The following is a 27,426-nucleotide window of genomic DNA, read 5'->3' as shown; positions in this document are numbered from 1 at the left end:
AGAGACCCAGTGCAGGTGCGAAGTGGCATTGTGGAGAGGTCTGTTGGAGCCTGACGCCCGGCCCAGGCATCCCACTGGGGGTTGGAGAACTTGGTGTCTCTGAGCTTAGGGTCTGCTTCGTTCTCCTCCTTACAGACCCAGATCCCGTGGGTGACTTCCCCTGTGGCAAGGAGGCCCCGGCCCGGCTCTGTGAGGGGGACACGGAGTGCCGGGAGTACTGGGCTGGACCCAACTTTGGTATCACCAACTTTGACAACATCCTGTTTGCCATCTTGACCGTGTTCCAGTGCATCACCATGGAGGGCTGGACTGACATCCTCTACAATGTGAGTTGTACCCTAGTGCTGGGCCTGGGCTGGGCTCTGGAACTCCTGGCTGGGTCCTCTGGGAGCGCCATGCGGGATACCACTTCTGATCTAAGGGCCTCTGACACCTAGGGTGAAATGCAGGCCTCTTCCTCCAGACGCTCCATCACAGGGGTCCCATGGTCCTTTCAACCCATGCTCTTGACCTGGCTCTTCCTGGAGTCGTCTCCGGTCTCCCTTATGAAGGTGAAACTGAGGGCTGGGTGCCGAAGCTCACCCAAGAAAACTCCAGAGAGGATGCTGCTGTTGCTTTTGGTGAAGCCAACCACAGCTCACTGTGGTCACAGATGCTCACTGTGGACTCACTCCCGGCTTGCCCATGCCCAGTGTTTTGTCACCTCAGGAGCCTCGTTGCACTGAGTCTGGGGAAGCCCTTCAATCTGAGTGCCAGCAGACCCATAGCAGCTCACTGTTAACCCCGGCCGCTCTCCCTTGGGGGTCTTCTGGAGGCACTCAGGGTCAGTGAGGCCTGCTGGCCCTCTTGTTGTCTCACGCTGCCTGGTGAAGATGGCGAGGGACAGGGCAGGGCTTTGGGGCTACCCTGAGCTGAGGCTCAGCAATGCTTCCCTGGTTTTGCTGAGATTCTTGGGGCAGAAGCTGGGGCAATCCATTTGTTCCATCACTCCTAGTATACCAGGTCCTGTTTTCTCTTTTATCTCAGCAGTTTAGGGTGGTGTCTGGGTTTGGTGGCTAAGGCCCTGAGGCTGCCTGGGACCCCCTTGCTCCCACTTTACCTCCACCTGAGGCTGTTCTTGGTAGACTCTGCCATCAGCTGCTGAGCAGACTTGAATCTGTTTTCTATGTGGAGACCTCCTTGCAACCCCACCGCAGGGCACAGTAACAATGAGGTTGGTACCTCCGGGCGTTGGGAGGTACAGAGGAAAGACTCATGAGAGCCATATGTCTGGGAAGGCATGGCTGGTGACACAGGTTTTGGGCAGCTGGAAGGTGTATTCTGAGTCCCGTTGGGGTGAGGTGAGGGATAGAGCACAGGTTGCTGTCACCAGTAGCCTGTCCCTTGTGTGCTCTGAGGGTGGGACCATGTGCCTGGACTCTGTGCCTCTCTCTCAGCCCCTAGCAGCCATGCCTGTGAGTGCTGGTAGCATGAGGGTAGACAGGAGGCCAGGGAGAGCCTGGGGCCCTGTGTCACGGCTGCTCATGGGGCCAGGAACTCAGCAGCTGTTTGGTAAATGCGTGGCAAGCTTGGAGAGTAGACTAATGGCCAAGGAAGAGTTAAAGAAGAGCTGGCTCAGGATGCATGGAGGTGGACTCCCCCTTGTGTTTCTTCTGATGACAGACCCTGTCTGATCAAGGGAATGAGGAGAGAGACAGAGGCAATGAGGAGGAGTCTGGGTTTCTCTTCCTGTAGCCAATCAAGGAACAATTTCTACAAAGACAGGCCCTAAAAATAGCTCCTGGCTGGCCACATCCCTGCCAGCTGCACCCAGATGAAGGGCTTGTGACCAGCTTCTACAGTTCAGTGCCCACTGGGCTCGGCCAGCAGCTATTGTGACACAGGTGACACGGCTCCTCTTCCTGGGAGGGAGTCTGTGCCCCCAGGGAGGCAGTGGGCTGGAACCAGACCCTGGGCGGGAGGTACTGGTGAGGAAGGGCTGTAGATGCGGCACCCGACATACTGCGGCTGGGCCACCAGGGGCCAGGCAAGAGGCCCTCCATTGGAAGGGCTAGGGCAGTTGCAAATGCTGTGAAGAAACCTGAGGAGGACGAGGGGCAGGAAATCGTGCGGTTTAGGAGCTGGCCTGGCAGAGGCCCTGGGAGGCTGCCTTGAAGGTTGGCCTGAGGCACAGGGATGTGGGGCAGCAGCCGGCTGTAAGGCAGAGGCTAGGAAGCACCGAGTCCGTTCCTTCCCCCTAAGCACACGAGGTCTGTCCTTGGAGACTGGAGAGGAGATAGGTCTCTGCTCCTCACCTCCAAGTCACTGAGAGGGGCTTCCGTGGCCCTTTCAGCTGTTGGTGCCTGGGTCCTTGGTGGCAGAAGCTACTGGCATGCGGCAGGGGTGGAGGGAGACAGAAGAGGGCATTTGCAAAGTTGAGAGCAGGGGACCTACCTTGCAGCCCAGCTGTTGGCAGGGGAGAGTGGACAAGAGTTCCAGCAGAGAGCGTCTGCCCAGAGACTGCAGTGCGTGGAGAAGGGCCGCAGAACCCCCAGCCAGGGAGAAATGGTTTGCCTGTGTCTGGAAAAGTCTGTGGGGACAAATAAGGCTTTGTGAGCTGTGAGTCAGCAGTAGGTTCCCACAGGCCTGGAGAGATGAGACTGCCTCAGGCCAGTGCCACACCAGGGAGAACTCGCCTGTCCTCCTCCTCCTCCCCTGCTTGGACAGAGGTGAGGTCAGCAAGCTCTGCAGCAGGCTGAGGACAGAACAGAGGGATGATGGAAGGGTGGCGGTGTAAGGGGCCACGTCTTCGCCTGCCTCTGCAAGCTGCCAGCTCTGGCCGCTGGTTTGGGGGCAGGTGCTGTCTGGGCAGAGCCTGCTGGACAGTTCGATTGCCAGCTGGGGCTGGACACTCGGGATTACTGAATTGGGACTGCGTTTTCAGCTTGAAGTGATGTAGGACTTTCTGTTGCCAGGAGCCCTTAGAAAAGCTGTGGACGTCTGCAGATTCCCATCTGTTGGGCCAATGGCCATCTTCAGAAGGACAAGGAGGGATCAGCACCATTGGTTTGGAGCTGGGTACGCATGGTGCTGCCTCTGTGCATCATATTAGCTACATGAGCAGCACTCAGATGTGTGGGTGAGAGGTTATTTTTTTAAAAAGATTTTATTTATTTATTTGAGAGGTAGACTTATAGAGAGTGAGAGGGAGAGACGGAGAGAAAGGTCTCCGTCCGCTGGTTCACTCCCCAAATGGCCACAATGGCCAGAGCTGCGCTGATCTGAAGCCAGGAGCTAGGAGCCTCGAGCCTCCTCTGTGTCTCCCACGTGGGTGCAGGGGCCCAAGGACCTGGGCCATCCTCTGCTGCTTTCCCAGGCCATAGCGGAGAGCTGGATAGAAAGTGGAGCAGCCCAGTTTTGAACCAGCGCCCATATGGGATGCCGTCGCCTCAGGCCGGCTGTTAACCCGCTGTGCCACAGCGCCGGCCCTGAGAGGTTACGTTGTGATTGTAACACAAATGGGACTTGCTCTCAGACGAGATGTGCAGTGTGAGAGCACGGAGAATTGGGAAGTGGCTCCAGCCATGGGAAAGGCCGTGCCAGTCTCTGAGAGGGAAGGGTTGGGTGCAAGGTGTCTACTTCTCTTTGTTTCAGTGGAGTGTTGGTGGACTCACGGCTCCTGTTTTGGCTCTGTAAAGTGTCAGGTAACCATTTCATCCAGGTGGAGCTGTTGGGGTGCAGTTAGCTGTGTGGGAGGGAGTTCAGAGGGGCAGCAGGGCTGAGGCTGTGTGTTTGAAGCCATCGACACATGGGTGGTGTTTAAAATTATGGGAGCAGATGAGATCCACTGGGTACTGAGCCAAGATGGAATAGAGAAGCCTGAAAACTGAGCCCTGGCGAATGCTGGAGGAAAGGAGGAGCCAGCTCAGGAGGTAGAGGTGGGGCTCTGAGAGGTTAGGAATGACTGACAGCACATGCTGGGTTTCAGGGAAGTGAGCTGTTGGGTCAGATGCTGAAATGGGACGAGAAACCCTGAGCATAGCGTCTGGCAAGGGCAAGGCCCCTGCACCTTCATGGGAGACCCAGGGGCAGCTCCTGGCTCCTGGCTTTGGCAGCCTTTGCAGCCATTTGGGGAGTGAACTAGTGGATGAAAGATTCTCTCTCTCTCTTTCTCTGTAACTCTGACTTTCAAGTAAATAAAATAAATCTTTTTTTTTTTTTAAAAGGCTCAAACCAATGCTATGATATAGGATGCTAGCGTTGCAAGTGGTGGCTTAACCTATGACTCCCCTCACAAATCAAATTTTTAACTTAGAGAAAACTGTAGATTCTACGCAGTTGTGAGAAATAATATGGAAAGGTCCCAAGTAACCTTATCCTGCTTCTCCTGATAAAATCTGCTGGTTCACTTCCCAGTTGATCGCAACGGCTGGAGCTGCACTGATCTGAAGCCAGGAGCCAGGAGTTGCTTCTGGGTCTCCCACGTGGGTGCAAGGGCCCAAGGACTTGGGTCATCTTCTATTGCTTTCCCAGGCCATAGCAGAGAGCTGGATCAGAAGTGGAGCAGCTGGGACTAGAACCAGAACTCCATATGGGATGCCAGCACTACAGGTGGTGGCTTTACCCACTATGCTACAGCGCCAGCCCCTGCAGTTTGTTTAAACATTCATCTGTTAAATATATATAAATATAGAAGGATATATGAGTTGTTTCCAGCTATGGGTCATTATGAATAGAATTGCTATACACTTTTGTGCTTTTTTTTTTTTTTTTTTTTTAGGATTTATTTAGGAGCCAGTGCTGTGGTGTAGCAGGTAAAGCCACCACCTGCAGTGCTGGCATCCCATGTGGATGCCAGTTCAAGTCCCAGCTGATCCAATTCCAACCCAGCTCCCTGTTATTGGCCTGGGAAAGCAGTGGAGGAAGACTCAAGTCCTTGGGCCCCTGCACCCATGGGGGAGACCTAGAAGAACCTCCTGTCTCCTGACTTTTGGATTGGTCCAGCTCCGGCTTTTGCAGCCATTTGGGAAGTGAACCAGTGGATGGAAGACCTCTCTCTCTCTCTCTCTCTCTCTCTGCCTCTCTGCCTCTCTGCTTTTGCCTTTCAAATTTGAAGGTCAGCATTACAGAGAGAGAGAGAGAGCGCTTTCATTTTCTGGCCCACTCCCCAGATGGCTGCAACAGCCAAGGCTGGGCCAGGATGAAGCCAGGAGCCAGTAGCTCTACCCAGTTCCCCCATGTAGGTGAAAGGACCACCTTCTGCTGCTTTCCCGGGCCATTAGCAAGGAGGTGGGTTGGAAGTAGAGCAGCTGGGTGTCAAACTGGTGCCCATATGGGATGCCGGCACTGTAGATGGGAGGACCTCCAATGGAGGGCTGTTCCAGGTGGGCACAGAAAGGCAGAGGGGTGTGGGGAGAGGAAGAGAGAAGACACTAGCAGTATATACAAGGGAGTAAGAAGTGGGTGACTGTATTTCTTTTTAAAGATTTTATTGTATTTATTTGAAAAGCAGTGATAGAGACTGAGGGAGAAAGAAATAGTGAGAGAGAGGGAGAGACAGAGAGAGAGACAGAGAGAGAGAAAGAATCTTCTGTCCTTTGGTTTATTCCCCAAGTGGCTACAATGGCCAGGTCCGGGCCAGGCCATGGCCAAGAGCATGGAACTCCATGCAGGGGCCCAAGTACTTGGGCCATCTTCTGCTGCCTTCCCAGGCCATTAGCAGGGAGCTGCGTGTCAATCTGCTGTGCCGCAATGCCAGCCCCAGATGTGGGAAAGGCCCGAGTGTCTGCCAGGTGGAACATGTGTCCAGGTTTCCACCCGGCCCTGCCTCGAGATGTTTGCCTGTGGTGCTCAGCTTCTTGTGCCTGGGCAACAGTCTTTGCCATGTCATGTCATCATGAAATGGCATGTTAAGGTTCGGTGTCCATGTGTTCATTGCTGGTATATGGAGATAGAATTGATGTTGGTTGTTGACCTTGTGTCCTGTGAACTTGCTGAATTCTCTGAGTGGTTCCAGGAGGAATTCTGTAGATTCCTTCGATTTTCCATATTGATAAATGTATCACTTGTAAAGAGAGATGGTTTATTTATTCCTTTCTAACCTATATGCTTCTTTTTTCTCCTGATTTTTTTATTGTGACAAAATACTAACAGCAAAATTTATAATCTTAACCATTTTTAAGTGTGTGGTTCAATGGTGTTAAATCCATTCACAATGTTATGTGACCATTCCCACCATCCATCTTCATACCCCTTCTCATCTTGTAAAACGGAGACTGTCCCTTAAACATGAGCTCCCAGGCCCTCTTCTCCCAGCCCCTGGCAACCACTGCTCTGCTCTCTGTCCCTGACTGTGACTAATTGTGTCACAGAAGTGGAACCAGATGGTATTTGTCTTTCTATCAGTGGCTCATTTCACTTTAACAGAATATCTATCCGTCCACGTTTATCCATCTGTAGCTTATTACAGAGTTTCTTTCCTCTTTAAAAAAGATTTTATTTATTTGCTTGAGAGGTAGATTTACAGACAAGGAGAGGGAGAGACAGAACAGTCTTCCATCTGCTGGTTCACTTCCCAAATGGCCACAATGGCTAGAGCTGAGCTGATCTGAAGCCAGGAGCTGGGAGCTTCCCCTGGGTCTCCCACACAGGTGCAGGGGCCCAAGCACTTGGGCCACCTAATGCTGCTTTCCCAGGTGCACTAGCAGAGAGCTGCATCAGAAGAGGAGCAGCCAGGAGGGCACAAACTGGCATCCATGTGGGATGCTGTGCTGTAGGTGGAGGCTCAGCCCACTGCACCACAGCGCCAGCCCCAGGATTTCTTTCCTTTTTAAGGCAGATGAGTCGTCTACTGTGTGAGCGTGTGCATACCACATTTTGTTAGCCGTTCACCTGTCAATGGACATTTGGGTTGCTTCTGTGTTTTGACTCTTGTGAACAATGCTGCTACGAACCTAGCTGTGCCCAAATTTCTCTTCCAGGCCTTGCCTTTTGGTTCTTTGTATAAACTCAGAATGGAATTGCAGATGCTTCTCGTTGGTTGGGATGTGACTCACTCACTGTAATCCTCTAAAAAGAGCTTGGGAGTTTTGATGTGTTCAGGATGTGCTCCTCAGCCACAGGTGAAACCCATTCGTCATTTCCCGAGTCCCAGAAACCACCGTGTTTATTTCAAATGTTTCTAGACATTCATAGCAATGCAGTCATGCAATAGACAAACTTTTTATATCCAAGTCTCAGTATTTTACTTTTTTTTGTCAAATACGATTCAGTTGTGTGGATGAACCAAATATAAACTATATTTGCTGTTTTTATTTTATCATTTGATAGATTCTTTCCCCTTTTCTTTTAAAAATAGTTTGTTTATTCCAGAGGGAGAGAGAGAGAGAGAGACAGATTTCCCAACTGCTGGTTCACTCATCAGATGCCCACAATGACTGGAGTGAGCCAGGCTGTGGGAACCAGAAACACAGTCCAGGTCTTTAGCCTGGGTGACAGGGACACATCACTTGCCTCTCAGGGTTTGCATTAGCAGGAAGCTGGAGTCAGGAGCCAGGGCCGGGAATTGAACCCAGGTATTCTGATGTGGGACACAGAAGTCTTAACCATTAGGCTAAATATCCACCCATGTTTCTCCCTTGCTGTACTATGAATAATAAACACTTTAAGTGTTCATGTGCAAGTGTTTGACTGGAATATGTTTTCATTTCTCTTGGGCATGTGATTGAGAGTAGGATTCTTGAGTCTATGATAACTCCAAGTTTAACCATTTGAGGAATCATAAAACTATTTCCCACAGTGGCTGCATCATTTTATGTGCCACCTGCAAGGCCTAATGATTCCAGTTTTTCTGCTTTTTCATCAGCACTTGTTGTTGCCTTTTCAATTTTAATCATCCTATTGGGTGTGCAGTGGTCTCTAATTTGACTTTGATTTGCATTTTCCTGTTGACATGTGACAGTGAGCATCTTTTGTGTGCTTGTTCACCATTTATATATCATCTTTAGAGAAATATCTATTCATATCTTTTGCCCATTTAAATTGTTTTCTTTTCATTACTGACCTGTAAGGTTTCTTTATTTTTATGTTGATCTCTTATCAAATGTATGATTTTCATTTTTTTTTCCAATCTGGAGTTGTCTTTTCATTTTCCTAGTGTTGTCATTTGGAGTACAAAAGATTTTTATTTTGATGATGTTCAAGTACTTGGATCATTATCCACCACCTTCCTAGATGCATTTAGCAGGAAGCTGGATCAGAAGTGAAGCAGCTCTCTGACTGGCACCCCACTGTGCCACAATAGCAGCCCCCTGTTGCTGTAGTTGAAATAATACATAAAATCCAGACAGTTTAAAAAATGAACTGAATCAAAACCCATGGGGTGGCATTGTGGCATAGAGAATTATGTGGCAGCTTGTGAGGCTGGCATCCCATACTGAAGTGTCATTTCAGGTCCTGGCTGCTCTGCTTCTGATTCGACTTCCTGTCAGTGCACACCCTGGGAGGCAGCAGATAATGGCCCAATTTGAGACAGAACAGAAAAATTACCTCAACAGAAAACAAGAAGACTATTTTCAAATATCTACTAACATATATGTTTTTAAAAGCCTCATTGCTTTAACAGAATCAGATTTAATTTTATGTCAAAGAAAAATAGATTGATAGCTTCTATATCTAAAAAAATCTTTTTTATAACCTTTTATGATTTTTACACCTCTTGCAACTTACCTAAACCTTTTTATCTTTTTCTTTTCAGTCTAGAATAAACAAGCTATTAGGACAAAGTAATTCTTACAAGCCATGACTTTTTTTTTTAAAATATCTCTTAACCTTTTTCACTATGTGACCTTTTTTCCATCTACTGATTTTCTTGATTTACATTGAAATAATCCTTTAAAAATCTCTAAATTAAGACAACATTTTTTAAATAAAAGAACATACTGAATTTCAACCTTAGTTACTTTTAAGCAGTCTTGAATTGTTTTTATTTATAGACAGTTTATGAAAACCTATTTGTCAACAAATCCAAAGTTTTTTATAGAATATAAGTTGTTAAGAGTACTTAAGTTTACAATTAGACACATTTATCTCATTTACCTTTATCCAATTTACATTTAGCAATTACATACAGATGACTTAAGATGCTGATATTATATCATACCCTATCTTAATTACAGTTAAAATTACAGTTATGTGGAATTTTATTTTACTTTTTATAGAACAACCCTAACTGGAAATCAGTGCTATCAACCTGAGATCTATTAAATGACCAATTTTCATCTAGTCTCAGGAAGACTGGCAATGTTGCTATGAAACACCACCTTTTTTTTTTTCTTAAGGCAGTGTAATTTAGATTTATATTATGCAGTTACAGCTGCACCACATTAGCATAAGAGTCATTGCCCTGGCATTGTTATGTGTGAGATTGTTGCAAGTATGTCTCTTTAGATTTTAGATCGAATTTGAGCCTAGTTTTTCACCTAACAAGCATCTTAGGCTGACACCTAATCAACAGTCAGATAGCTGGGACTATTTCTGAAACAAACACGTGTTCAGGCAGCTGCAAGACAGGTCCCAAAGGTGACCGTGGGCCAAGGGTGAGTGTGCCACAGGCGAGGAGCCCACTGGAGATTGTTAACTTACATTTAGGAGACTTTTGAGTGTCACTGCCCCAGGCTGAGAGACAGGCGATCTTCCTCCTACACTCCAAGAGAAGGGGTGGAGTTAACACCACAAACCAAAGAAGAAAAAGTCTAGTCTGCCTCTCTCTTCTTTCAAAGAAGCTACAGCCAGAGGGGAGGAGAGTGGGGCTTAACCCTTTAGGCCTTATTCAAGCACAACAGAAGCTTGGTTTTGTAACCAAACTGCTGATGGATTTTAGGTTATGAAAAAAATGTCAACTTTATTATTTGACAGTTTCATGGATCCAACTAGAAGTCCCAAGGTCAGAGACTCAGCTGAGCTGAGGTAGTTGCTTTAACATTTTAGAGGGAATTTTATTTAATTCACACTCAGTAAACTCTTTGTGTTAGAGGAAAGGGAGGAGGGGAAGGAGAATCCACAAGAAGAACTGGACTCGTTCCCTTATAAGCCCCAGTCTGAATGCAGGCTGTGTGCTCAGCTCTCAGCCCTTTGATATGCCTGGGTGTATTTTTTTCCCATTAAACCATGTACTTTTTTTTTTTTAAGAGAGGGAAGAGGAGGAGGGGTGGGAGTATGAGTGGGAGGGTGGGTGTGGTGGGAAGAATCACTATATTCTTTTTTTTTTTTTTTGACAGGCAGAGTGGACAGTAGAGGGAGACAGAGAGAAAGGTCTTCCTTTTTGCCGTTGGTTCACCCTCCAATGGCTGCTGCGGCCGGCGCACCGCGCTGGTCCGATGGCAGGAGCCAGGTGCCTATCCTGGTCTCCCATGCGCGTGCAGGGCCCAAGAACTTGGGCCATCCTCCACTGCACTCCCTGGCCACAGCAGAGAGCTGGCCTGGAAGAGGGGCAACCGGGACAGGATCGGTGCCCCGACCGGGACTAGAATCCGGTGTGCCGGCACCGCAAGGTGGAGGATTAGCCTGTTAAGCCACGGCGCCGGCCAACCATGTACTTTTGTTTACATGTTTCCCACTAAACCATGTACCCTTGTTCTCTGTCTTACATCAGAACTCTTTTTTTGTGCAGAGGCAGTAACCTATTTTACCTGCCCTGCCAGGTGTTATTTTTTCATTTACCACTGTTTTCTTACATCAGAACTCTCTTTTTTTGCATGGAGACAAGAACCTGTTTCACCACCCCTGCGAACAGTGCCTTGTCACCAAAGCTCTTTGGGCACGGGCTTCCAGCTCTGAAAGACCAACCTGACCTCATGCAGGAGGCCATGACAGTCATTGAAGAGAGCATCTGTGAAAACTCAGCACAGGGACAGATGGGAACCCCAAAGAAGCCCCAAGAGCAGGGAGGACTCCACCTCCCCCAGCTTCCTGCCTCTGCCCTCCCACCTGCTGATATGCGCCACACCCCAGATGTCAGGACACTCACTGGAAGCGGCTGATAGCAGTTTTCTTTACAGATCCCATGAATGCACAGAGCCAGCTTTGCTCATGCCCTACCCCTTGCAGGGCCCTGGCCCCAGTGTGGCCTTCAGGCCACCCAGAATCTGCCTGCCCCCTGCCAAGCTCTACTCTGCTGGTCATAGCTGAGAGCCCTGGGGCCACCAGCCCATGCCCAATACCTGAGTGTTGGGGTTTTGTCTTGGCGCTCCGGCATCTTATAAGATTACTAGGGCAACTCTGGGAGGTTGATCAGGCTCCCCTGCTGCCATCCGTGGCAGGTCCTCCAAACCAGGACAGATGCCTCCCTTTTTCTTCTTCTGACGTTGGGAAGGCCTCTACCACAGCTTCAGTCATGTCAGTTAGAAACAAGTCTAATCAAAAGACAGAGACCTCCACCACAATATAGCAGTCTAGCTTTCATTTGATTAACATTTGCATGATTTATACTTTCCAGTACTTTACTTTCAACATGCCTGAGTTGTTGTATTGGGATTCAGTTTCTTACAGACAGCAGGTAGGTCAATCAATGTTTTTAAGTCCACTTTGCCAATCTTTTTATTTTAATTGCTGTATTAAGACAATTTACATTTCTTACAACTATTGAAATGTGTAAACGGCTCAAGTCTGCCGTTTTATTTTTTGTTTTCTATTTTTTCCCTCTGAGTTGTGGTTTTCTTTTGTTTTATTTTAATATCTGGGTGTCCCCCTCCCCTTCCTGTGTATTGCTGGAACTTCTTTCGGAATTCCGTTTTGATTTGTCTGTGTGCGTGAGTGCACTATGGTGTTCTCTCCCAGTGGCTTGCTCCAGCATTGCATACACATAACTTGTCCTGGGGCCATCACAGGACTCATCCAAGGCATTACGTAAACCTCATCTTCACAGCTCTCTACCCTTCCCTTTTACGACAAATCACCTTAAACCTTTCCTGTACGGCCTTTTACGGTCAGAATAGATAGTGGTTTTTGTTTTTGTTTTGCTTCAATTATTTTATTTTATTTATTTGAAAGAGTTACATAGAGAGATAGAGGCAGGGAGAGAGAGAGAGAGGTCTTCCATCTGCCGGTTCCCTCTTCCCAAATGATTGCAACGGCTGGAGCTGAGCTGATCTGAAGCCGGGAGCCAGGAACTTCTTCCGGGTCTCCCATGTGGGTGCAGGGGCCCAAGCACTTGGACCATCTTAAACTGCTTTCCCAGGCCATAGCAGGGAGCTGGATTGGAAGTGCAGCAGCAGGAACTTGAACCAGCACCCATATAGGATGCTGGCACTGTAGGCGGGGACCTCACCTGCTGCGCCACATGTATGACCTATGCTAAAATTATCAAACAAAATTTAGAAAACTCAAAAGGGGAAAGAATGTCTATTTACCCTTTTTCTTTTCTTTTTTCTCTTTCTCTTTCTCTTTCCATTGTTCTTTCTTCCTTTCCATCGTCAGTGATTCTTTTTTGTTTCTCAGCCAGAATGACCTGGGTGCTGAAAAGGTGGGGTTGTGGGGGAGGGGATACTGGGGGAGACGCCAAGCCTGCAGCAGTGGCCTCTCCTCTTTTTCCCAGGAGGGCAGGCAGGTTCTGAGGCAGGTTGGTGGCAGTGTTGGCCACCTGGTCTGCAGGCCCCTGTTGCATGTACGTCTATGTGAAAGTGTGCTCTGGAAACACAAGTTTCAGGTAGAGGTGTGATTTTGAATGTCAGTTTCAGGCTATGTGCCAGATCTTGTTGGCCAGCCTGGAACTGCCTAGGGGTTGGAAGTCACAAGCTGTCTGGGGAACTCAGGACTTTCCAGGGCAGAGTCTGTAAATCCTGTCCGGGCTGGCAGACACAGGAATCCTGGAGCCTTAACAACAGCACCTCAGTCAGGGCCCAGCTCTCCTCCAGCCTCTGTCCTGCCGGGGCCTTGGCCTATGGCTTTAAACGGCCTCTGAAGTGAGGAGCAGACGCCCAGCTGGTCCCCCACTGCCTGTGCCCATTTCCTTCCAGTTCACCTCTAGCACTGGACTTACATGGGGAAAGCTGCTCTCCACCCTCTCTTAACCCAAGCCTAAGGCCAGAGACCCGTAAAAACCAAGCAGCAGCTGTGTGGTTAAATGGGACTTGGAGGAGCTCACCCTTCTGTGGGCTGTGCTATCTGGGGAGGTGGCCTTTGCTGGTCCTTCTTCTTTTTAAGATTTATTTATTTATTTGAAAGTCAGTTAATAGCAAGAGAGGGAGAGCAAGAGAGAGACAGACGAAAGGAGAGAGCTCTTCCATCTACTGGTTTGCTCTGTAAATGAACACAACAACCAGGGCTGGGCCAGGCCAAAACAGGAGCCAGGAGCTTCCTCCGGGTCTCCCACATGGGTGTAGGGGCCTGGGCACTTGGTCCATCTTCCATTGCTTTCCCAGCTACATTAGTAGGGAGCTGGATGGGAAGTGGAGCAGCTGGGACTGTAACTGGTGCCCTTCCTCTGGCTGGGCTTCTGCTCTGTCTTAAGTCTCCTGCAAACTGGCTCCCATTTGGGATGCTGGCACTGCAGATGGCAGCTTAACCTGCTGCACCAAACTACAGGCCCAGTTGGGTCTTCTCTGTACTCAGGTCATGCCCCAGTGCTGGTTCTGTGTTGGGCTGGGCGTATGGTGAGAACTGTCCCCATGGAGCTTGGGGGGATGCAGCGTGGAGGCTCACTGTTGCTGTGTGCCATGGTCAGGCACAGAGCTCCTGAGGGGCTGCATTCGGGAGGAAATGTCTGAGCTACCCAGGGGCACCTGGCAGCCTGGGGAGGCTGTGGGTGCCCTATCCGGGGCTCCCAGCAGCCTGGGGAGGCTGTGGACACTCTCCCCAGGGGTACCTGGCAGCCTGGGGAGGCCATGGACACCCTACCAAGGGGGCATCCTGAGCAGCCTGTGGCTCCCTGGGCTCCCTGCCTTCTGGCATTGCAGGGCAGTGCCTGGGAGGGCTCAATATTCCCTCTCCCCTGGGAGCTGCAGCCTGGAGAGAGCTCTGCCAGGCAAGGGCAGGTCTGATCATGGGTCCTGCCTGGACCCCTGGGCCTGGGCCCCTCCCTCTGGGCAGGCTCCTTCTGAGAGAGAGGACTAATGTGGGCGGGGGCACTGCTGTGGCCAAGGCTGTGTGCTTTGTCTACCTGTCTTCACTTCCTCTTTCCTCCTTCCAGACAAACGATGCAGCCGGCAACACATGGAACTGGCTCTACTTCATCCCTCTCATCATCATCGGCTCCTTCTTCATGCTCAACCTGGTGCTGGGTGTGCTCTCAGGGTAAGAGGCACACAGGGCTTGTGCAGGTGCCCCTCTGTCTTCTCAGGCTAAGGGGAATGGGCAGTGGAGCTGGACCTGGTCACAGTGGGGAGGGCACCTGGTCCCGTGGATAACCCTCTGTGGAAGTGACTGCCAGCATCCTGGGCCTCTCTTGCTCTGTCCCTTGACCATCCCCCACCTCCTTACCCATATGTATCAAGCTCTGGCTCTGTTGTGGGGAAGGGCTGCTGCCGTGTCTCCCCTGGTGTGGTCTGTGCCGCGTCTCCCTTGGTGTGGTCTGTGCCCTGTCTCCACTGGTGTGGTCTGTGCTGTGTTTCCCCTGGTGTGGTCTGTGCTGTGTCTCCCCTGGTGTGGTCTGTGCCGTGTGTCCCCTGGTGTGGTTTGTGCTGTGTCTCACCTGGTGTTGTCTGTGCCGTGTGTCCTCTGGTGTGGTCTGTTTTGGGGCTTCCAGGCAGCCTCAATGAGTACAGAGCCTCTCTGTCACAGTGGCCACACATGTGGCCTCTGTATCTCAGCTGCAGCCTGGACCCCTGTCATTGCCCCCTCCCCTCTGATCGCCTCTTTGTGTGAGCTCCTCCAGGAGAGGACACAAAGGGCACAGGGCTGGGAGTCTCTCCTGGGCAGAGGTGCTTCCTACCCTCTCACTGGAGTGAGATGAGACAGGCTTCTATGGCCTGCTCTGGGGCCGCCGCCCTTACCTAGGGAAGGAGGTGGAGGGTGTTGGGCCTGGCCTGTCTCTGTGCCCCAGCCAAGCATCAGACTCTGTGCAAGGTGGGAAGAAAAAATCTCATTCTTCCACCCTCGAGACCGCTGCTCAGGTTAGGACTCTGGACGCAGCATGGGAAGAGCCCGGTGCACTCCAGAGGCAGCTGACCTGCAAGCCTGAGCAGCAGGCGTGCAGAGACGGCAGCCAGGGGCTCTGGCTCGGAGACGCATCCTTAGCCTCGGTCCTCTGCCTTGAGGACAGGGTTGTCTCCTCAGGTCGTTCTTAGAACCTCCACAGGGGCCTCAGAAGCCCGCAGCACAGGGGCCAGTCTGGTGGGGAAGCCAGGGAAAGCTGGGGCTCCAAGAAGGCACCTGGGGAAGGGGTTTCTCAGTTGAGAGCCAGAGAGGGTCTAGGAATGATCCAGGCTGAGAAAGCTGGTGCAGGGTCCACAGAGCAGAGGGTGGCACGTGGGCTGCGGGGCTAAGGGTACAGTGCAGAAAGAGAGCTCAGGGACCAGCGGGCACTGGCAGCGACCAGGCTTGTGGGGAGTGTGGGCTTTGTGATGAGCATACTGCACTGTGGGAGAGTGGCGGGAACACCAGGGGTTTCTGGGACAGAGCAGCACGTGCCTCTTCCTGTGCCGAGCATACAGGCAGGGCTGGAGGTGGGAGGGGAGGCAGAGGGCAGAGCTATATATGTGGGGGGGTGGGGGTGATGCATCTTCCCAGCTGCTTTCCCACCTGTAGGCACTCTGCCCTCTGGGAGAGGGAATGGGGGTGATTTCCCTGTTAGCCCAGCTGAGCCCTCCCTCAGGTGTCCAGACCCAGCAGAGGGACCCCTGGGTTCTCTTCTGGTCCTGAGATCCAGGGCCGGCACTCCTGTGCATGCCCTGCCTGGGGTGGATGCTGGTTCTGGGAGCTGGTCCAGCCTCGGTGTGACCATGTCTATCAGGAACTGCAGGAGGGAGCTGCTCGGAGCTGATTCAGTCTCATTCTTCCTCCTCTCTGGGGCTCTTGTCCTCCTGGCATCCCAGAGAAGTGGAGCTGATGGTTCCCCTTATGGCCCTTCTCATCCTGTAAGGACAGGGCGAGTGGATGGGTGGGCCCTGCTGCTAGCCCTGTGTGAGCAACAGCTGCCCTGTGGTAGGGACTGGACACCATGGTTAGTTTCTGTTGGCAGCACTCAAGACAGCTCTAGCTGTATCATTACTCCCTGTCTCAGGGTGTGGCCAGGAGGCCACTGTGGACTCCGCCTGCCTTTACATTTGGGAGTGGGATGCCCAGATAGGAGGGTGGCAGGCCTAGGTGGGACGCTGGCCTGTCTTGTTGCCTGGACACATTGGCCAGAGGCTTAGCGTCTGTCCTGGTCAGACCCATGCACTCCCTCTCACTGTGGCTGTGTGTGTCAGGAGTCAGGACTGCCGTAATACCACACCCAGCCGAGAAGCTTCTCTGCAGATACACACATGCACGGTGTGGGAATGCCTTTCTTCTGGCTGGGAGGTTGGGGCTGGACGTGGGTGTGCTGGACAGCAGATAGCAGGGCAGTCCTGGCCCATGGGGGTACATGCCTAGGCCTGTGGTAGGTGGGGGTTGGAACCATCTTTGCCCTCTTGAATGCTTCCTCTGAGCACCAAGGAGATGTCTCTGTGAGCTGCAGGTTGTCTTGGGGAGCAAGGAGCTTAGTAGGAGCTGAGCAGCGCCCTCCGTGTGCCCAGTCTAGAAGAGCTGGAGTTCCCTGCCCTGGCCTTTTTCTGGTTCCCCTTCCCCTGGGGGTGGCACACCTCTGGGCTGTGGTCTCCTGATGACTCACTTGTCCATCCCCGGCACCTCCAGAGAGTTTGCTAAGGAGCGCGAGAGAGTGGAGAACCGCCGCGCCTTCCTGAAGCTCCGGCGGCAGCAGCAGATTGAGCGGGAGCTCAACGGGTACCTGGAGTGGATCTTCAAGGCTGGTGAGAGCCAGTAGGAGTGGGCTGCCCAGCTCCTGGCCCCAAGCCCCTTCTGCAGCCAGCTGGGGTCCCCTGCTTTGCATGGAGTTTGATGGAGGGAAGTTGAGGCTCTAAAGGTTTCTCTGCGACTACCCAGGGGCCTGGCCCCAGGCAACCACATGGCTCCGAGGACCTGGCTTCTCTAATGGGGGATTAAAAGGCCAAGGTGCTGCTGAAGCTGGGCTCTGCCATTTGGACTCAAGTACTGTGCCCTTGACCTGCCCTTGACCTGGGTCTCTCCCTGGGTCCAGGCCCTGTCTGCCAGGTGGGGTACTTGTTCCTGCCTCGTGAGGCTTCACAAGGACTCCCCTGAGAGGCAGCCACCTGTGGGGCAGGGGCAGGTGTTGCTAGGGACACAAGACAGACTCGAGGCAGCTGGGCCCTGTCTGTGGACTGTGGTCTGGGTCAGGCCCTGCTGTGTCCTGGAAGTGTAAGGGCTGAGAAGGCCATGGCAGGGTCTTCTGCTGGGGCTGGGGGTGGGAGGGCTCTGACCAAGGCTGTTTCCCCTTGCAGAGGAAGTCATGCTGGCTGAGGAGGACAGGAACGCAGAGGAGAAGTCCCCTCTGGATGGTAGGTGGCTCTGGTTGCCCTCCTGGTGCTGGGAGAGCGTGGCTGGCTGGTGGACTGTGGTGTGTTCTCTGGGCTGGGTGCCTGCACCTCTGTCACGTGACAGACCTGAGGCCGCAGTCTGACGTCATCACCTGAGCAGGTTCTGTGGATGGTGCTGCTTCTGCGGTCTTAAAGCTGCAGGTTGAAACCACACTGTGTCCCAGGGTGTGGGCTGCTGCTCCCAAGGGCCATGGGAAGACCCTGGTACCACCAGGGGCCACTGAGGCGGGGGTGAGGCCATAGCAGCAGGAAGGCCCTCTCTCCACACCCACTGCTCAGGTGAGCGCCAGGCAGCAGGGCCACAGCTGCTGCTACTCGGTGGCCCCCATGCTCTGAGCAGCTCTGCACTGGGCCCTTGGCAGCCCTTCCTTGCTCCAGATGGCTGCTCCTGGTCTCCCTGGTGGCCAGGCCTCTCCACTGACCTCACTGTGGAGGGAAGGGAAAGTGACCACCCACCTTCAGAACTTCCTTGTTCTTTGTCCTGGGACTGAGGGGGTCCCAGGGCTGGGGACGTCCTGCCTCAGCCTCAGCTCAGACAGCGGCCAGGGGTGGCCACTTGTGGGGAGGCTAAGCCCACGCAGGTCACTCACAGCATCCCCTGCTCTGCTTAAAGCAGTGTTGAAGAGAGCAGCTGCCAAGAAGAGCAGAAGCGACCTGATCCAGGCCGAGGAGGGGGAGGGCCGGCTCACAGGCCTCTGTGCTCCCGGTGAGTACCCTTGGCTTTGCGTAGCCTGGCCCTGGACCCAGTGTGCACTGGCCCCTCCCAACACCAGCTGCAGCAGGGCTGTCTTCGTGCCCCAGTGCCTGCTCCTTCGTCTCACGGGCCTTGCTGACTCCCACGGGGGCATAGAGCCCTGGTCATATCTGGAGGCCAGACCTTCACACAGTCCTGTAAGGAGCAGAGGTTTCTGGCCACATCCCCCACCTTCCCTGGGCTATGCCTCGGAGGCCCTCACCTCGTCCCCTGCTTCCCCCACTGTGAAAAGGAAATCCTGGGGAATTTACCCCCACAGCTGTTTAGTCCCCTTAGCACCTGAGTGTCCAGGTTGCTCTCCACCATGGCCTATTCCTCAGCCTATGCCTCAGCTGGGTGGGGGAGGCATGGAACTGGGCAGACCACTGTTCATGGCAAGGTCTTGGGTCCAATCCAATCTTTTTTTTTTCTTTTAAAGATTTATTTATTTATTTGAAAGTCAGAGTTGCAGAGAGAGAGAAGGAGAGGCAGAGAGGGAGAGCTCTTCCATCTACTGGTTCACTCCCCAATTGACTGCAGTGGCTGGAGCTGGGCCTATCTGAAGCCAGGAGCCAGGAACTTCCTCTGGGTCTCCCATGCAGGTGCAGGGGCCAAGGAGTTGGGCCATCTTCCACTGCTTTCCTGGGCCATTAGCAGAGGGCTGGATTGGAAGTGGAGCAGCCAGGACTCGAACCAGCGCCCTTATGGGATGCTGGCACTGCAGGTGGTGGCTTTACCTGCTACATCATAGTACCAGCCCCTCCAATGCAGTCTTGAATTCCTTACTGTCCTAAGATCTGTTTCATTGATGAGACAGCACACTAATGAAGCCACATACACAGCACTCCGCCTTGAACATGCCCAAATATGGGTACACACATGCACACACCCCACACACACCACACTCCCCACATACATACATGCACACAGACCCCCTACATCCTCCTGTGTACACATATGTGCCTGCACACCCCTACATGTGCATACACAGGCACACATATCCCCACACCTCCAAGCCCCTCATGCAGCACACACCTACACACTCAGCATACCTACACACACATGCATGCACACACAGACTCCCCACATCCCCCCATGTACACACATGCTCCTATGCTATCCCCAACTGATGTACATGCACACCTGGTGTTGTGGGGTGCATGGATTAAAACACAGCAAGACTTTTGAAGTCAAATTGGGAGTCTGTCTTAGCCAGCTGGCGACTGCCTAGAGCAGGTCTGGAGAAGACAGCCCTGAGTTGCAGTGGTGGGGCTTTTTAAAGGCAGAACCTACTTTTTGTCAGACATTTGATTGTGCGTGTGAGCCTGTGCGAGCAGAAAGCAGGCAAACAGAAGCAAGAAGCAGTTAGCTAATTCGCCAGGTTTTTTTGTAACCTTGACGCCACCTGTGCTTTCCTGTGTCTGCAGCCGGGAGTAAACAGGAGAAACCACAGTCTAGTGGCCTTGACAATTATCAAGCAAGCAGAGGTACAGAAGCTAGAAATGGGCCAGTTACAAGCTAACATTTAATTTTATGAAGAATAGGCCTTGTTTTAAAACAACCAAGCAAAATAACCTATCGAACTTTGAGTCCCTTGTCACACTGGCACCTCCTACATGGACACACAGGCACACACAGCACACACACACACGCGCATGCTTTGGGGCTTCTCAGAGTTTCCAGTGACAGTGCAAGAAGATGTTTGTCTCTGGCCCCAGTGGACGCTGCAGCTCCTGCGGATGTTTCCCTGTGCTTGTCATTCTTGTCTCGCTCTCTGCCTCTTCCAAAGTCTGTTTCCCATTGGATTTGTTCCGTGGCATGTCCAGATACCTCATCCACTTTTCTGTGCAGTCGTTCATATTGGTCTTGTCAATCACAAGAGGCCGGTGTATTTTATAGATTTGAGTCCTTTGTCACCTCAGTGTAATTTTTAAAAATTTTTCCTGTGAGTGTTCTCCTGTTTCTGTTTCACATAGAATTTTTGTCCTGATTTTGTGAGGTGAGTTAAAGAGCTTTAAAAAGTCTTTTTCAATGGCCTGGTCTTAGTAAGTAAGGTGAAACTATGACTCCATAGAATCCAAGAAAAAAAGAATATGGGCGAGTTTTGTAATCTATGCTTTGTCAGGAAATATTCCATTTTCTCTGAGTATTCAAACATTTTTTTGAGCTGTGTGTAGTATTCTCTTAAAAACTCTTCTGTATTCCATCATTTCTGTGTTCATTCACTCAACAAATGTGTATTAAGTGGCAGTGACTGAACTGCTTGAGACACTGAAGCTACGACTTTGAACTAAGCAGTGAAGGTCCTTTAGCTTCTGGAGTTTCCATTCCAGTGGAAGCATCAGGCAGCAAATTAGGTACACTGATACACAGTGTGTCCCAACACTAGGTGCTCAGGGCCTGCAAGTGCTGGCCTTGCACACAGAATGGCCAGGGATGGCTAAGGAAGAAGACTGCCCCTCCGTGGAGAGCTAGAGGAAGTGGGAACCCAGCCAGTGGGACACCTGGGAGAGAGATCCATGGCAGGAGTACACCTGGCAGGTGTGACCTGGGGCAGCAGGAGGGGACAGAGGGCTGTGATGGTCTGGGTCCAGGCAAGGATTCCAGGCGGCCCTGGCTGGGTTCAGAAGGCCAGAGCAGGGGCTGCTGAAAGACCCGTGACAGTGGTGTGCACTTGGAGGTAGCAGGGAAGGTGATGTGAAAGGGTTGCATTATGGGTGTACTTTGAAGATTTGCTGATCAGTTAGCTGGACATGGGTGAGAGAAAGAGAGGGACATTAGGACCACATCACAGATTTTGGTCTGAGCATCCAGGACAGAGAAGAGCTGCCTGGGAAGACTGGACTGCAGGGAAGAGTGACTGTGGGCACTGATGCCTAGGTCCAGCATGGAGTGCGTGGGGCCTGGGATGGGTGCAGGAGACCCAGCGGGAGCCAGGTCCAGTGTGGGGAGTGTGGGGCCTGGGATGGGTGCAGGAGACCCAGCGGGAGCCAGGTCCAGTGTGGGGAGTGTGGGGCCTGGGATGGGTGCAGGAGACCCAGCAGAAGCCAGGTCCAGTGTGAGTTGCATGGGGCCTGGGATGGGTGCAGGAGACCCAGCGGGAGCCAGGTCCAGTGTGAGTTGCATGGGGCCTGGGAAGGGTGCAGGAGACCTAGCGGGAGCCAGGTCCAGTGTGGGAAGTGTGGAGCCTGGGATGGGTGCAGGAGACCCAGCAGAAGCCAGGTCCAGTGTGAGTTGCATGGGGCCTGGGAAGGGTGCAGGAGACCTAGCGGGAGCCAGGTCCAGTGTGGGAAGTGTGGAGCCTGGGATGGGTGCAGGAGACCCAGCAGAAGCCAGGTCCTGTGTGAGTTGCATGGGGCCTGGGAAGGGTGCAGGAGACCCAGCGGGAGCCAGGTCCAGTGTGAGTTGCATGGGGCCTGGGATGGGTGCAGGAGACCCAGCGGGAGCCAGGTCCAGTGTGAGTTGCATGGGGCCTGGGATGGGTGCAGGAGACCCAGTAGGAGCCAGGTCCAGCGTGGGTGTGCAGGTGCAGGGGCCCAAGGACTCAGACCATCTCTAGCCTTCTCAGGCGCATTAGCAGGGAGCTACATTGGAATAGCTGGGACTCAAAGCTGTGCTCTCACAGGGGATACCAGTGCTTCAGCTCACTGCCCTACAACGCTCTCTCCAAGAGTGTGCTTCTTAATTTACAGAAACTGTTAAGATATTTTAATCATCATCTTATCTCTAATTTTATCAGATAGTAATTGCGAATTGTGGCCTTTTCGAGTTCAAATTACTTCATGGCTGATTGTAGGAGTCTTGTCAGCATCAGCAAAGCAGTGCATCCCAGTAGCTGAGACCCCGCATTGTGAGTGCCTGTGTTCCCATCAGACGAGTGTCTGCTTCTTGCCTGCCGGAGCTGTTCAGTTCTAACAGGTGCCTGAACATTGACACCTCACTGTAGTTGATGGATTCCTCATGTGCTTTTAGTGGCCTTTGTGTGTGTAGCCATTTGATCAATAGAAAATGGGTGACTGTGTGTCTTCTTCACAGACTGTGGGTCACTCAGCACACAACACCTCCTGTGTGTCCCTGCTTCCTCCCCTGGATGGCACTGCCATCTGACACAAATGCCGCTCCTGCTGCTGCTCCCTGCCCTCGCTGGTTTTTGTTTTCAGCTTGTGTTAGCCTGGTACCTTTCCTTCCCTCTAGTTCAGCTTTTCTTCGTCATCATAGTGTTTCTGTAGATTGTGGTGACTGTCCTTTTCCTAAGCCTGTGTAATGGTCTCCCTTTCTCCACAGTGCTCACAGAAAAGTGCGTGTTATGAGAAAACTAGACATGGGCTTCAGAAGTTTTTTTTTTGCTAAAAGATCCTTATCTTTTGATTCTATTTTCCATGAACTTAAAAAAAAAAAGGATTTCTGTATTTATTTGAAAGATGGAGAGAGAGAGGGAAAGAGGGAGGATGGGAAGGAGGGAGGGAGGGTGGAAGGGAGAGAGAGAGAGAGAGAGAGAGAGAGAGAGAATCTTCCATCCATTGGCTCACTTCCCCAAATGCCCCCAGCGGCCTGGGTTGGGCCAGGCCTACATCAGGAGCCAGGAGCTCTATCAGGGTCTCCCGTGTGGGTGCAGGGTCCAAGTGTGTGAACCATCTCCTGGCAAAGGCTTTCTTTTTTTTTTTTTTTTAAGATTTATTTATTTGAAAGGGTTACACAGAGAGAGGAGAGGCAGAGAGGTCTTCCCTCCTCTGGTTCACTCCCTAGATGGCCACAATGGCTGGAGCTGCACCAATCCGAAGCCAGGAGCTTCTTCCAGGTCTCCCATGTGGGTGCAGGGGCCCAAGGACTTGGGCCATCTTCTGCTGCTTTCCCAGGCCATAGCAGAGAGCTGGATTGGAAGTGGAGCAGCCAGGTCTCGAACTGGCGCCCATGTGGGATGCCGGTGCTTCAGGCCAGGGTGTTAACCTGCTGCGCCACAGCGCCAGCCCTGCAAAGGCTTTCTATCAACCAGTGAATCCTTCCTCACAGTTGAAAGAAACCCAAGCATTTGTGTGCATCATGCATCATTTTCATTGCAATTAATTCTTAATTCTTAGGCTAACTTAATTCCTAATTTCTTCCTAGCTCCATGAAATTTATCTTTTTTTCTTGAAGTAGTCTTTTTTATCATAAAAAATATATGCTGATTAAGTTAAATCTGGAGAATGCAGAAAATGGAAAAGAGAAAGTTCCTATTTCTCAGAATTTCCGCACCGAAGCAGTGATTCTGGCTGGGACCTATTCCAGCACCGACTGTCGATCTCCTACAGCTGGGGCTGGAGCTGTGCTTTCTGAGAAGGGCAGTCCTCGGTGACCTTTGTACCCTTCCCAGAGACCCAGGGCCCAGGATGGCCCAGAATCCTGGAATTCCTAGGGAGGAATACTGGTCTGGCCTGGTGATGAACCAGGCAGGCCCTGCGGCTTCTGTGCACCTGAGGATGCCGGCAGGTCTGCCCTCGGTTCCCTGTGTTACTGCCCTGCAGTGGGAGTGGATACAGCAGCTGTCCACAGGGTCCCTCCACCAGGCCACACCTGGGGGTGTTGGCCCTGCTCCTGTGCCACACGGGGTCCCCTCCACCAGGCCACACCTGGGGGTGTTGGCCCTGCTCCTGTGCCACACGGGGTCCCCTCCACCAGGCCACACCTGGGGGTGTTGGCCCTGCTCCTGTGCCACACGGGGTCCCCTCCACCAGGCCACACCTGGGGGTGTTGGCCCTGCTCCTGTGCCACACGGGGTCCCCTCCACCAGGCCACACCTGGGGGTGTTGGCCCTGCTCCTGTGCCACACGGGGTCCCCTCCACCAGGCCACACCTGGGGGTGTTGGCCCTGCTCCTGTGCCACACGGGGTCCCCTCCACCAGGCCACACCTGGGGGTGTTGGCCCTGCTCCTGTGCCACATGGGGTCCCCTCTACCAGGTCACACCGGTTGCTGGCCCCGCTCCTCTGCCATCCTTGCAGAGTGTGTTGAGGGACAGTTGAGGGGCTTAAAGGACTCTGTGGGGCCAGTGTGGCTGTGTCCTGTGGGTACAGGTAGACGTGTCGAGGTATGACAGGCAGTTGTGAAGGGGCAGCTTTCCCTCTGCCATCTCTGAGTAACTGTGTGGTTATGTGGGGGCAGGGGTTCAGAGGGCATGGCCCTCTCTGTAGGGCTCTGCCTCTTAGGTCTCTCTTCACCCATGTTGCAGGTAGCCCCCCTCCCTGTGCTTCCCTTGGGTCCCATGTGGCACTGAGTTCCAGCCCCAGGCTGGAATGGCCAAAGCTAGTCAGAGGTGGCTGTATCAAGTGATATCTGGGCGTGGACAGAGGCCATGTCCTGGCTCAGCTGGAATGGTCTGTTTTCTTCCATGGGTATGATGTGAGTGCCAGGGATTGGCCCTGGCACACACAGCACAGCCGTGCACTCCTGTACACGCAGGGACATCCATGCACTCCTGCACACACAGCACAGCTGTGCACTCCTGCACACGCAGGGACAGCCAGTGCAGACACATGGATCCCCAGAGCCTGTAAGCACTCAGAGATTCACCTGGGCCTCTGCTTCCCTTGTGTGAGAAACTGGAGTGAGGCCCAGTCAAGGGAGTGGCAGGGATAACTGGCACCATTGCTGTGACTGTCGGGGCTGGGGGCTGGTGTCCCGGAGGGTGTCTGTGGGCAAGTGGGTGTCTTGGGCTCCCCAGTGAGTGTGTCCGTGGGTGTGTCCTGGGTGACCCAGAGCACGTGACTGTAGGTAGGTGCTCCAGAGGCAGGTATCTCCCTGGAGGGCGTGTCCACAGGCTCGTGCATGTCCTGGGCCTCAGCTAGCTCCTGTCCCCCAGGTTCCCCGTTCGCCCGTGCCAGCCTGAAGAGCGGGAAGACGGAGAGCTCGTCGTACTTCCGGAGGAAGGAGAAGATGTTCCGCTTCTTCATCCGGCGCATGGTGAAGGCACAGAGCTTCTACTGGACGGTGCTGTGTGTGGTGGCACTGAACACACTGTGTGTGGCCATGGTGCACTACAACCAGCCGCAGCGGCTCACCACGGCGTTGTGTACGTCAGGGGCCTAGGGTCCCACCAGACCCACCCTCAGAGTGTGAATGAGGGGAGGGCTTCTGCGCATCCCGGGGGTGGCAGGAGCAAGCCAGGCTAGACAGACCTGCATCTGCGGACCCATAGGCCCTGGCTCTTGGAGACTGCCATCCTGCGAGACTGTTCCTGAGGAAATAGGGTCCTGGTGTCGTGCACCCCCAGGGCTGTCCTGCTTGATTCCTTTTTCTTTACAATTCACTGGATCTGGGGGTGCCTGTGTGCAGAGCTGATTCACTGTCCCATGTCCAGAAGCCCCAGGGCAGTCGGGGATCCCAGCCACCCATGTCCAGGGAACAGGGCTGAGATTTCCAGGCTGACCCTTCCTCTCCTGGGGCTGCTGGCCACGTGGGACTGCGAGTCTTGGTGAGCAGTGTTGACCCCTCACAGAGTGCTGTAAGCAGGGCCGTGGCCCCTGCGTCTGTTTCCTGTGCTGCAGGCTACACTTCAGGCTTTGCATTCTCTAGGGGTCAGCTGCACTTGCCCTCTTGCTGCCGAGGAATGGCACCTGCTTTGGGCTCCTACAAAGCCCTCACTCTCCCACTGAGAGCCATGGGGCCCTACAACTGCCCCACACACCTAAGAGCCATTTCTGGCTGTGGAGGAGAAGCTGGAGCAAGCGCCTCCCTTGCCCCTCTCAGTTCTTTATTCCTGTCTTGGGCTGAGATCTCAGAACTTGGGGAGCTCATCCTGGGAGGGGCCCAGAAGTCTGGTGTCCTATGGTCTGGCCAGAGGCCAGAGGCCTCGCGCTAACCCTCTCTTCTGTGGCTTCTCCTAGACTTTGCAGAGTTTGTTTTCCTGGGTCTCTTCCTCACAGAGATGTCCCTGAAGATGTATGGCCTGGGGCCCAGGAGCTACTTCCGGTCCTCCTTCAACTGCTTTGACTTTGGGGTGAGTGGGTGCCTGCTGGGGTGCCCTAGGGGGACAGCATTCTCAATGTGCTCTTGTCTGACCACACAGTGCCATCCTCCATGCGTACCCAGTGTGGGCTAGGGTCTGTGATCTTGTGTGGGTGCAGAGGCTGGAGAGGAGGCCTGCCCTGGCTGTGCCCGACAGACGGGGGCATCAGCTGCTGTTGCTCCCCACATGCAGGCAGTCATCTTTTCCCTGTGACCCCCACCTGTAGCCCCTCAGGATCTGCAGTAGGCTTGATAGTTCCCTCTGTGCTGGGCCCTTGCTGGCCTCTGGGGGGCTCATTCTCTCCCCAACAGAGCTCAGGGCCACTGTGGTCCTGGTTCCCCAACCATCCTACAGATCTGGTCCTGAGCAGGCTTGGGTCCATGCCCCAGTGCTTTGAGGAATAGTGCTGGGCCATGGTGCCAGGCCACAGTGGCCTGCCCCTCCTGTGACCCTGGCCTGATCCCTTCACCAACCTCGGCAGGACAAGGAAGCTGCTGCGATGAGTAGGAAGTGCCCATGGCTAGCTGTGGGAGTTGAGACCATAATGCAGGGCAGGGGCAGCACAAAAAGCATCTCCCCGAGACCTAGCAGAGGCTGTGGGACACTTGTCTGGGGTCTGTGGCCCTGTCAGCACCTGCTGGAGGCTCCAAGTGATGAGGGGAAGTTCACAGTCCTTGGGAGAGACTTGGATATCAGCTGAGTTTGCAGTGGCCAAGGACTCAGCCAACATTTCAGCTTGAAAAGTTGGCTTAATTTGAAATGTTCTCATGGCGGCACCGCACTTCTGTTAAGCTCTCATAACTCTCCCTTTGTGGATGAGTTACTGAAGACAGCTTCCCGGAGTCTTACCTCATTCCAGCTCAGAGCTCAGCCTCTCAGCATTTAAGTCAGGTGCAGGTGTGGAGGTAGCTCTTTAAGTATGGCTCCTTTGCTCTATTGCCTTAAGAAGCTAGAGAGACAAGTTATCTTCCCCACAACCAATATACAGTCATGGATAACGCTGTCAACATTCCTGTTTCTCAAGGGGACATTGGGAACCACCCAGGACCTCTGGGCCACAACAGTTCTGAAATCCAGCTCAACAGATGTTGGAAATTCTTTAATTAGCTCCTCTGGCCTGGGAAGCCTCCTGGGCTCTTG

The 27,426-nt window shown here is 52.8% G+C and overlaps 1 protein-coding gene across 1 annotated transcript in view; it reads left to right on the top strand.

Moving 5' to 3' along the window:
* CACNA1B (calcium voltage-gated channel subunit alpha1 B) overlaps positions 1–27,426 on the top strand; it is a 197,268-nt gene that overhangs the window by 47,311 nt on the left and 122,531 nt on the right. The window contains exons 6-12 of the mRNA XM_062206823.1: positions 136–326; positions 14,165–14,268; positions 16,810–16,925; positions 17,475–17,531; positions 18,184–18,276; positions 25,141–25,350; positions 26,165–26,277. Coding sequence (XP_062062807.1) covers positions 136–326; positions 14,165–14,268; positions 16,810–16,925; positions 17,475–17,531; positions 18,184–18,276; positions 25,141–25,350; positions 26,165–26,277 — 884 coding nt within the window. The remainder of the gene's footprint in view (positions 1–135; positions 327–14,164; positions 14,269–16,809; positions 16,926–17,474; positions 17,532–18,183; positions 18,277–25,140; positions 25,351–26,164; positions 26,278–27,426) is intronic.

The sequence above is a fragment of the Lepus europaeus genome, chromosome 12, assembly GCF_033115175.1.
Source record: "Lepus europaeus isolate LE1 chromosome 12, mLepTim1.pri, whole genome shotgun sequence".
Classification (NCBI taxonomy): domain Eukaryota; kingdom Metazoa; phylum Chordata; class Mammalia; order Lagomorpha; family Leporidae; genus Lepus; species Lepus europaeus.
The sequence above is the reverse complement of the archived record's forward strand: the minus strand, read 5'-3'. Positions and strand labels throughout refer to the sequence as shown.